The sequence below is a fragment of the Indicator indicator genome, chromosome 1 (genome assembly GCF_027791375.1).
Source record: "Indicator indicator isolate 239-I01 chromosome 1, UM_Iind_1.1, whole genome shotgun sequence".
In the NCBI taxonomy this organism is placed as follows: Eukaryota; Metazoa; Chordata; class Aves; order Piciformes; family Indicatoridae; genus Indicator; species Indicator indicator.
Window position 1 is genome coordinate 16,879,028 of NC_072010.1, and position 12,152 is coordinate 16,891,179.

The 12,152-nt window shown below is 39.2% G+C and overlaps 1 protein-coding gene across 1 annotated transcript; it reads right to left on the reverse strand.

Moving 5' to 3' along the window:
* Window positions 1-423: 423 nt before the first annotated feature.
* On the reverse strand, window positions 424-3,800 carry MSANTD4 (Myb/SANT DNA binding domain containing 4 with coiled-coils). Its single transcript, XM_054388905.1, has 2 exons — window positions 3,339-3,800; window positions 424-1,001 (listed from the first exon to the last, which is right to left on the reverse strand). Exons 1-2 carry the CDS (start codon window positions 3,798-3,800, stop codon window positions 426-428), a joined length of 1,038 nt encoding a protein of 345 aa, XP_054244880.1. The 3' UTR covers window positions 424-425.
* Between the last annotated feature and the right edge of the window lie 8,352 nt (window positions 3,801-12,152).

A 12,152-nucleotide genomic window follows, 5' to 3' on the forward strand; every position in this document is an offset into this window, starting at 1 on the left:
TTCTGTCTCATTTATACTTCTTTACTGTGTGGGCTAACATTAGCACCATGCCCTCACAACATATGGTGATTTATTCTAATTCTTTTCTGTTAGTACAGTGAAAAAAGCACAAACTTCAGCCTTGATTCTTCTCAATGTGTCTATGAGATGAGGACACCAAACTAATACAACACAATACTGAAGACGAACATAACACTTAGTTCTGATACACTGAAAAGGAATTTCACACAAGATCATTTAAGTAGGCACACTGCCATACTGAGCATCATTCTTTTTTTCTTATTTTTTCCTCTTTTAGTTTAACATCAACCTTCAACTCTGAACAGAAGAATGTCAAGCCTCTAGGACAGTTTCAGAATTAAGAAAAGAACTACCTCTATTTTACAAACATCAAAACACTAATGTTGACACTTTAGTCGAGAAGTTCACTGCAAGTGACCCTCCCTCTGAATTCGAAGGCGCTCCTTCTCCACTTGCAAGCGTTCCTTCTCAATCTGCAGCTTCTCTGACTCAAACTTCAGGAACTGCAGCCTCTCTTTCTCTAACTGTAAACGTTCCTTTTCAAGTTTTAACTTCTCAGTTTCTAGATCGAGAGGCTGCATGATGGGTTTTTCTGTTTGGGTGAGGTCATTTTCCACAGCAGGTTTTTCAGCATGCAGAGTCTCTAGCCTGAGTTTCTCCCATTCAATCTGCAGCCGCTCCTTCTCAATCTGCAGTCTCTCACGCTCCAAGTCAACATGCCGCAACCGTTCCTTTTCAATTTGCAGGCGCTCCTTCTCTACTTGCAACCTTTCGGCTTCAATGTCTAGTCGCTGCTTCTCCAGTTCCACTTTTTGCTTCTCCAGATTTATAAGCAAGTGAGAATCTTCATAGGCTAGCCTAGCTTGAGCAGAGCTCAGATTTCCAAACTCTTCAATGTGAGGGAAGTCTGGTAGGTCATTTTCCTTTTTTGAATCTGGCAAAACTGATGACAAAATTTCCTCTTCTTCCTCAATAGGAAACTGCAGACAGGAATGTGACAGACATGAATTACATACCAGTCTTTATGCCAGAATAAATTTGTTACACACAACACCACCGAAAAGAACATATTGGGGTTTTTACTCTTAAAAGCTATTCAGAACCGCCTATCTCATGCTGTGAAATAACCATGTCTGATCAAAAGACTGTTTTCTACCTTTACACAGGCAGAGAAACATGCTTTATTAGTAAGTTACCTGATCATGAAAAACAGAAAAGTCAGCTTGCCAGTGGACATGCAAGAACAGACAGAAAACACTGCATGATAGATATTACAGAGCATTCAGAACCACTGATACAAAATTTGATCTAAAAGAGCATATGTTGTTCTTATTTTTCATATAGGTAAGCGACATTAACATAAGCCACTAGGAATTTGTTGTGAGTTACTGTCAGAGCAGTTGGTTACATGGTATGTCAGTTAACCCAGCTTTCACTAACTGAATGCTTCAATTTCTCAAAAACATGTAACACTGACGTCTTTCACATGCTCCTAATCATTAAAACTGTATTGTGATGACTAGGTATTTAGGAGCTGGGTGCAGGCAAACATCACGAAGTTTAATAAGGACAAGTGCAAGGTCCTACATCTGGGGAGAAATAACAATAGGCACCAGTATAGGTTAGGGGCTTCCCTGCTGGAAAGCAGCTCCATAGAGAAAGACCTTGGAGTGCTGGTGGACAGCAAGTTCTCCATAGAACAACAATGTGCCCTTGTGGCCAAGAGAGCCAATGGGTTCCTGGGATGTATCAAGAAAGGTGTGTCCAGCAGGTCTAGGGAAGTTCTTCTACCTCTCTACTCTGACCTGGTGAGACCACACCTGGAATACTGTGTCCAGTTTTGGGCTCCCCAGTTCAAGAGAGACAGAGACCTGCTGGAGACAAGCCAACAGAGAGCCACAAGGATGATTAGGGGACTTGAGCATCTCCCCTATGAAGAGAGACTGAGATCCCTAGGGCTATTTAGTCTTGAGAAGAGAAGACTGAGAGGGGATCTGAACAATGTCTATAAATATCCAAGGGGTGGGTGTCAAGTGGAAGGGCCCAGACTCTTTTCAGTGGTTCACAGTGATAAGACAACAAACAATGGGTTCAAACTTGAACTCCTCAACATGAGGAGAAACTTCTTTACAGTGAGGGTGACAGAGCACTGGAATAGGCTGCCCAGGGGGTTGTGGAATCTCTTTCTCTGGAGACTTTCAAAACCCACCTGGATGCATTCCTGTGTGGACTACCCTAAGTGATCCTGCTCCAGCAGGGGGGGTTGGACCTGATGATCTCTTGAGGTCCCTTCCAACCTCTGATACACTGTGATACTGTGGCCACGCTCTTGGCAGACTGTAACAACTTGTGTAGAATTATAGCCCTCATGTACCACAAACTCATAATACATAAGAGATAATGGTTTCCTACAAAGTATGCTGAAAAAGCAAGGCAAACTGAGCAAGATACAAGTTCAGAAAATCTTAAAGTAACGAGAACACTGCCAATCTTCTAGCATCAGAACAGACACACTGTTCTTCAGCAGTTGTCAGACAGCAGTCTTACTACCATTTAACAACTTATACTGATTTTTTTTCCCATCACACATCTCAATTGAGCCAAGACAGGAGTTTATGTCCCCCAACCCCCTCCAAAACTGTTAAATACTCCTTTTTTGGAATGAGAACTATATTTTTGTACAGGCACAACAAAACTATGCAAACATTTGACTTTGCTTCTGCTAGCTGCCTATCTCAGGATAGATGCAGTACTACTACAAGTAACAAAGTGTCTGCAGGATCCACAGCAGCTTGTCAAACACATTAAAATTCTGACAGAAAGGAATGCTGCTTGACCAGCATTGACTCTGTGTCCTGTGGGTTCATTTTATGAAATACAAACAGTATTCTATTTCTGTATTCTATTTCTTTCTGCACCTGCAGGTACTTTAATTTAAGGAGGTGAATTTCTCTTACCTATTCATCCACCTATCTTGCCTAAGTATTAAAATAACCAGTTTCCTTCAACAGCGTATTTTTCATTCTACCAACTGAACTAATTCTTATTTGTGGCACATACAAATGGAAAACACATGCAAAAACATATTCAAAGTTTAAGAAGATCACTTTGATAATGAACTTCCAAGACCTTGCACACAATTCCAAGTTGCTAGATTTGAATATCATCTATTTGAAACGTATTTGTTTCTACAGTTTCTTTAATTCACATTCAGAAAAATCAGAAACAGATGCTATAAAGAAACAAAGCAAAAAGCCTTATGCTTGAAATGAGACAAAGGACATATTGCATATAGCTAATATATGTCAATCACTCACTTCAAAATTCTGTGGATCCTCCTCTTCCTCTTCTACTTTGATTTCTGTTAAAGATCCACCAGCTTCTCTAAAGTCAGTGATATTTTGCCATTCAAAACTAGATTCAATTGCAAACCCCATTTTCTCATCCATGTCTTCATTGAGAGAGTCATCTAAATTGGATGAAGGAAGATGAAACCCAGCACCTACGACTTTGATGTTTGCATTCAGACGTTTTCTCTTCATGAGTGCTCTCCAGTCAAGGTATCGTCTTTTCACCTCTGTCCCTGTTCTTTGCTCTCCTTCACCTACAGCATTTACACACTCTGCTATTTCCTCCCAAGCTTTCCGTTTCATCTCATTAATTGTTGTATTAAGTTGCTTTGAAAAGAGTACTTCTCTCCTTTTCCTGATTTCCTTAAGAAGAGTTTGAGTTTCCTGAACACTAAAATTGCTTTTTCTTTTTCGTTTTAACTGTTTCATTTTTTCCAGCTTTAACCTAATAATTTCACCACAGTAGACACAGAGATGATCTGACACTAATCAGTTAACACAAAAATTAAAAGCCAATGAAAACAGAATTCAATTCTTGTGAATTTTCTCTTCACTTTGTAGTATTTTCTTATTTGTCAGGCTTCCTAAGAGAAAAAGAACAAACAACATAAATCTCAAAGGTATACACTGTATACTTTCATTTAATGAACTCAACTCCAAAGTCATCCTTTAAGGAATGCATGTTTTCAACCAATCATTCTTTTGATAAAAAGTAACCATTTTGTTGGACTCTGAATATAAAGTTGCTAAAGATACCTTCTCTAATCTCATATGAATGACAAATTCATTAATATATCCAACTCAAAAACTGTTGATACTTCCATTAAAAAAACATAACTATTTTCCTTCAACTCTTAGGAGTTTTGCCACTCAGAATTTGCTTAAGGCTGAAATTTGACATGCACATTTCAGTTTGAATGCTAAATTACTTCCAAAAGAAGCTAAATTTGTTATATTACTACTTCAAAACCAAGAATTGTTTAGAGGACTGAAATTTTTGAGAAACATTTAAAATGAAGCATTATTTCCACCCAATTACATTAGTATGAAAGGTTGAAGTTCTAGGGGCTCTTCTGATTTATCTTAATAACAACAACAACAAAAAAGAACTGGAGCAATTCTGCTGAATGTCAGAAATTAACTTTTAGTTCAAACAAATGTCATGCATTAGAGATGTTTTAAGAGGAAACAGACTTAGGAATAAGTCCTTAAATGCCTATGGTGAAGCCATCAGATGGGATGGCTAGTTCCAAATTTATCCAGCCCTCTACTCTCAGATCCTTTGCCTGATGCTGAAGAGAACAATAAACCTGACAGACTCTGTGCAACTGTACAGAAAGGGGAAAATTTGAGTAGACAAAAACAGGGGACTAATAATGCAGTGAGATGAATGTATCATAGACCATATAACCCCCCAAAAAAATCAAACTGAAAGCAAAAATTGAGACTAGAAAATGGTTCTTGGTCACAGACTGTTTGGTAATGGTCCAACTTAGGATTTATTTTGAACTTTGGACCATGCTACCTACTACTTTAGATTGGTTTAAGATGCTTTAAATCTAGTAGGCAAACAATTCACTTTACTGTACTTAGAATTTCAAGCTGTTGTTTGCTTACTAACCTAGTACACATTTTTGTCCACCTGAAGCAAATGGCTTGATTTTTTATTCGATTGCTATGGACTAATGGACTTAATCCTTAAACAACTCCCCCCCAGCTATACAGAATTCTCAAGTTACTCATTGGGGTTTTTTTTTGCCCATTATTATCCTAAACTTGCTTAAAACATACATGTCAGCACATTACACAAAACTTTCTATTTGGGGATAATACACATAATAGTGTAGACATCATTTTTCATCTGCTATCTCTATTGACAGGTTCACGTGCAAAGTTTTCACTGTCAAGCAACATTGTTTCATAGTCAGCATGTGAGCATGCTGGCAATAGAAAATATTTTTTAAAACTACAAGATTTAATAAAATATCCTTTAAGCTACTTCAGCTTGGTGCAATTTAAGACTATTGTACCATGGGCAGATTTATTACAGGAGCACCAGGGTCACCAATGGACAGTCCTCTCTTCACAGGAGCTTGCAGGTTGAACATGTGAAAAAACAAGCACTATAGGGAGCCAACAACACTTAAAAGGGTCATTGAAAAAGCAGAGAGGAGATGTCGAAGACGGATAGCAGTTGTGGAATGAGGTCGTTGAATATACGGATTCATCGACGAAAGGTTCCCCTTCCTCTCAGACAGCAATGGCCATGAACGGCAGAACAGCTCCCTTCCGAGCAGCGAGCGCGTTTTGGAGGAATGAAGGCGGGTACAGCCCCCAGGGCTGAAACGGCTCAGCCACCGACCTCGCTGCCGGCAAGCGGGGCAGGCTAGGTCCCGCCAGGAGGCGCACGAAGCCCTGCGGGGAGGCCACTAAAAGCAACAAAGAAAGGTGGGGGTACGGCTGGCTGCCCTGGTCAGCACGGGCCTGAGGCCCACCGGGCCTGCTCCCCAAAACCAGCTGCGCCTCGTCCGCGGCGGCGGGCCCAACCCCGCGCTGAGCCTCGGGGAACAGGTGGGTGCCCGGGCCCCATCCGCACCGCACTGCAAGGTCTCCCTCAGCAAGTGACCCACAGGCGGGCCGCTGGGGCCCGGCGCCTCTAGCGAGATGAGGAGGAAGACCTCCCAGCGAGGCCACCGACAACGGCGGACAACGGGCCCCACCGCTCTCATGGGCCGAGGGCAGTGAAGCCCCACCACTCTCTCCCTACAAAGGGACCAGGGGCTGCTTACGCCCCGCATGGACAACAACCTCACAGGAGAAGCTGCCTCAGCTCCGCAAGAGCTAGTACCGCTCCACTCCCATACCCCACCAGTTCCCCGGGGAGCCGCACGAACTACTCACCTACGCCCAACTCGCCTCTCCGGGTCGCCGGCCCTGTAACAACCACCGCCTTCCCATTGGGCAAACTGTGTGCCTATCAGCCCTTCCCGCACGCCTATTGGCAGTCCACATCCGCCACTTTCCTCGGCCCCACCTCCTCACCACCCTGACGCTCCAGACGGGCCAGAATCCCCCACATAGGTTTCGAGCGCGGCAACTCCTCTCCCAGCGGGACTGCCGCCGTACACCAACTCCCAGACAGCATTGGCTACCGATGCTGCTTGTCTTCCCGATGCCTACCGGTGACTGGCTAGTTCCTTCCAAAGCCCGCCTCTCCTTCAATGAGCTTCCGCTGGCAGGGATGTTGCCGGGTCATGGAAGAGCCAGACAGGGTGGTTCTGGTGTCTGTGCCCTGCCTGCCCTGCGTGAGGAGGCGGTGCAGCACTGTAGGCTGCCGGGGCATGGTGAGAGAGGGCTGGCGCCTCTCTGCCGCAATCTGTGAGGGAGGGAGAAGCTCGGCTGCCCGGCGTGCCATGACCGCAGGGCCCAGGCAGAGGGCGCGCGATTGCCCCGTGAGCCTCTCTGCGGCCGAGTAGAAGGAATTAGCAGCAGCCGGAGTCAGCGTGGCCGCTATGCTTTTGGTGGCAGAGCTAACAATATCGCACAGCAATATATATTTCTTCTTCGACCGCGTTGTTTGAGTCTGCTATTGGTTTTGTGATTAAAATAGTGAAATGACATTTGTGGAGATAATAGATATTTAAAAATATTATCTTTTGCCACTTTGTCATTAATGTAATTGAATATATGTGAAAAAACGTTTCTGTAGAGGTCTCTGTTCTTGAGCCCTTTTGTTGTTTTCTCAGTCATATGAAGTTACTGGCATTTGCTCTTTGTATTACATCCTGTTGCCTTGGTAACATAACCATTGAGCAGGCTTAAAGCACTACTTGCAGGTAGATAATTAATTCCCTCCTCCCCCCCCGAAGTTTGCTACCTGCCTATTCCACCTAAACTGATGTATTGTCTTGCATGCATATTAACAATTATTTGCTCAATCAAATGCAAGTTCTGAGCTATAATCAGTATTTGCACTTAAGCATTTTCACTGGACAGATATCTTTTAGAGATCATAATTGTGATGAAGAAACTACAAATTTGCTTTAAAATGGTATTTTCCACTTTCGGTCAATAATTTTGTCAGTGAACTTCCTGAATATATTTACAGAAACTCAACATGAAAAGGTTGTGAATTCATCAGCTTTCTTACAGTTGATAATTATTTTGCTTCCATACTTGCCTGTTGTGTACTGCACAATTTTAACAGGAAAATAGTAAGGAGTAGAGTAGCAAGATTATGCCATGTTGCTGGCAATATGCAGGGATACTTCTTTCTAAGGCCTAAGTATGAATTATGCTTTGATTTACACTATTACCAGTATTTTGACAGTGCTGAGAAATGTGATGCAAGTGTGCCCTGAAGGTCTTGCAAGCTAGTTCCAACCAGATTCAGGTGCAAGTAGGTGGAAAATTGATAGAGAGTGAAAGTCATTAACAGTTTGAACCTCTGCCAGTCTGCAAAAATAATTAGTGCTAATCATACCTCATTGAGCATCCTTCTTTTTATTGGGAAGCACAAAACCACTAAATATGATTAGTGTCCGTTAGACTAGTTTTAACTAGGAAGCGTATGATTTCCTAGGGTAGCTGTGTGCGTAATTCTAAAGAGTTTTATTTTCTCCCCCTACTCTTTTTCCACTATTACAGAGGCTAGTGATCAGAGGTGAAAAATCTTGGGATACACCACCCTCCTAACAAAAATCCTTGGACCTACTTCATTCCTGTGAAGTGTCTTGAATTTATCTTGAATTTGTATAGTTTATGTGTATTTTATTCATTAAATCCAGATTCTGCTTCCTTGCTTTTCATGACAATGGAAAAAGCCCCATCATGCCATCTGCTTCAGATACAAACTGTGCCAATCCATGGTGAATTCCTTGGATCTGTAAAACATATATAGGCTCTCAAATTTGGTCAGTTACTTGATATAAGCTTTTAACATTTTGAACACGTGGAATGCTTTGTACATGTCTCCAACTGGCTTTTGCTAGCTGTGTGGCAGAAGCTGGAAGGTTAATTTTTATTGCTGTAACGCTACTTTATCTATACAGGTTTGAAGACCACCTAGGGAAACACAGGGCTCCCTCACTTTGTATTAATGCCATTTCTGCAACCTTTCAGACTAATTAGCTTATATGTTGATTTAAAGCCATTTCTAAGTAGTATGGAAGCACGCTTCATAAATACCTAATAATTTGCAATACACAAACTGTTAAAATCCCCTATATTTCAGTCTGAGCTAGACGGATCTAATAAAAAAGATACCAATTTAAAAGAGCACCTTACAATGGTAAATTTAAAACTTTTCAGCAGGCTAAATCAAATTTAGCAGCAAATTGATATATGAAGGATATAAAAATACAAGCTCCAAGGACAATTTAACACACCCCCTCCACCCCTCCACTGCAGATTTCATGCATGCTAACTGCATTCTTGATTATAGTTTTAACATTCAAAATGCTCTCCACTTGAAAAAAGAAACAATGAAAAAAAGTAGTTACCCTCATTAGAAACACTGTAGATTCTCTATATGTTGAAAGTCACTGGAAAAAAAAAAAAAAACAAAACAAAACAAAATCAGACCTGAAAATGATTAAGTTGCATGGTGCTTTTATTTCACAAAAGAATTAACATCTCAGCAAACACATAGTAGCATACTTCCCACATATCAGCAGAACCCAGGCAGCAGCAAAATATTTGTTACTGATCTCTGTTTTATTAGATGTTAAAAGGGAGAAAAAGAAAGTAAATTGAGCATAATGTTCAGTTATAAATATTGTTGAATACATCCCTGGTTTCAGTCTGTTTTAATTAAAATAGATCTCATGCTGCCTCCTGTTGGCCATTGACAAACAGAAGCGCCTAAAGTGAGACTCTACATTACAAACTGCAGACAGCACATTCTATATCCTGTACCTTACTTACTACCTACTGCTAATCAGAGTAGGTATACATCTTTTTTTTTTTTTTCATGGAGTAGTACTTGAATTAAATCTGACCCAGTAAATCTACTCCATTTTGTGAATATAATGAATTTTTAACAGCAATAAACTTACATTAAATGTATTCAGAATACGGGAAATAATTAGTACATAAATAATAATCATCAGGTCTGTGCAAACATAATCAATATAAACACCTGAATAATTGATATTTATTATAACAAACAAACCAGTGTGATGACATTACCAAAGTGCCATAACATTTTTATAGCATTCTTTAAAAATTAAGATTATCCAATATAATCATTACTGGATATTAAAATCCCACATACATTATTTATTATCTTCATGTATATTATACTGGGCATGCTTATGTTGTGTTCCGTGACGTCAACTAGAATACTATTAGAAATGTTTTGGTTACATTGTTTAAGTGCAAATAGTAGATTATAGTTTTACATGCAATTTGTTTTAAGCATCTTACTATACATCAGTGAGAATACAGGTAATCATTAATCTAGTAGTTGACTATTTTTAGAGGAAGGTACTCTTACTGTGAGCTTTGAAAAGTCAGAAAAGATGTTAAAAAACCACTGAGCAATAATTTTGTAACTACTTTAAAATTGCATAACAGCTGCATAAAGCAGACTGAAAAATCTATTTGATCAAGACTTACAGTAGTTACTCATGCAAGTAATCCACGTTCTTCTGAGTAGTGTATTTGACTTTGCTGAGGTTTCTTACAACATTAGTGATTAATCACAAGACTTGGAACACAGGTCTTTAATTCTGTCATAAAGCTTTGGTTTTAACCATGATTTTCTAACACAGTTTCTTCTGCACTCAGTTCTATAAGATTTAACTCTCTGTGTGTGTGGAATTGTGCCAAATTAGCTTTTTTTATTCTGAGATTTGTAGTACAGGCTTACCCACATAACTGAAGAAAATTAACTATTTCACAGTAACTTTTCTGTAGGCAATGGTTGGTATAAAGTAACTGACACTGCTATATTATTTCCTGGTCACTGAGTAAGAGAGCTCACCTCCATTTGAAAACCATGATTTGTCAGAGCTGGAACTGACGTTAATTCCTGTGCAAATGTAGCATAACATAGTAAAGAAGCATGTCTGTGTTCCAAATGATGCTTCATTCAGTTTTCACTATATATACTAATAATAACAACTAATTTACCACATACGTCATTACTCTGTCTGATGTTGTATGCCAGAGGCATATACATATAGCAAATGACTGGATGGAAGACTGCCAAAAAAATGCTGTAAGGAAACAATTATAGGAAAGAGCATCACCTGAATTACTGACTGACTCGCTGTTTATGTGACCCAGCAAATTGGACATGACAGTGGCAATTAAAAAAAACTCTCACAATTCTCTATTCTCTTCCAATTTGCATAGCTATTTATACCCATATACTATGGGCATGTGACTTTCCTCATTGTCTAAATGTCATACTCATATTACTCAGGTATAAAAACAGCACAAAAACACAAGCAAATGAGAATTCAGTTTTGTCTTTTGATAAAGTGACAAGTTGCAATAATTAATGGTTAATGAAGTTTCTATGTTACCTTGAGTAGCTTTATTAATGCTAAAACTACTGTTCACCTATATAATTTTCTTCTAGTGTTTCAGTAAGCAGGAACAGTATTCTCCATCTTTCCTAAACTATTTAATACATTTGCTTTGCACTAACAAAAAGTAGTTGTATTCCAGTATAAAAATGTTTGCATTTCAGTACAGTGATTGTAAAGGTTACCTAGCTAAGTGTAGTTATGATTTGGAGACTCATTATAAGAAGAGCAAAATAAATGTGGAAGTTGCTTGAAATGCCATAACAAAAGCTATTTACTTCTAGAGACTTGATAAATATTTAATACAAATAAATTACTAAGTGGGCAAGTTCCACTTATTATTTTCTCCAAATGTGTGTACAAATGTGTGTAATTTTCATTTGCATCCTTATGAAAATATTTATGGCTAATGATATCTAAATTTATACAGGTATCTGCTAATGACTTATAGAGTTGGTTACAGAATTGGAACTTCCTATCTTTACTGTTTAAAACAGAAGTATGTTTCTAGGCAACATTGAGCTTTAAGCTTTAATACTGAGCTTGAGTTTTGCAGAAAGTACATGCATTAGTGATGTGATAATGAACTTACCGTGGTCATCTCAAGCCTTATACAAAATGTTTTAGATGCCTCACTAAATTTTTTTCATTTTCAGACTGCTTGGAAAAGATGTGATTTGATGTTCAGAACCATTATGTCTGGCATTAAGACAAGCTTACTGCTTATATGATACTTATATGGAATTTAAGCCTCTCAGTATCTTATTCAAAAATTTGGTAAGAAAGAAAACTTCCATGCTGTGCAAGCAAATGAAGTTATGAAACCTAAACGATTTCAGTGTCCTTCTGACAATTTATGCCTAGACTAATATTAATACTGCAAGTCCACTACAATTTTAACATTAGAATAGATGACCACTTGTTTATCAAGCAGTATATTGTGTAGCATTTACCATGTAATATCTTATCACTTAAAGTACAAGCTAATGTCTTTTAACTCATTTAAACTACTATAGAAGTTATAAAAAGGGATTATTTAATCTCAGAAAATAGTATTTACTTTGACTTTAAACCTGGGGATTTGTTTTTGCAACTTTGTACTTGAGGCATGATGAGATACAAACATTTCCCATAGTTAACCAAAGTAATGACCAGCGTTTATTTTACAGCTTGTTGCTGTAAGCAACCTAGTGGCTGCTTAGTAGGTAGCACTGCAGACTTCAGAGATGGAAGACTTCTGTTAGAA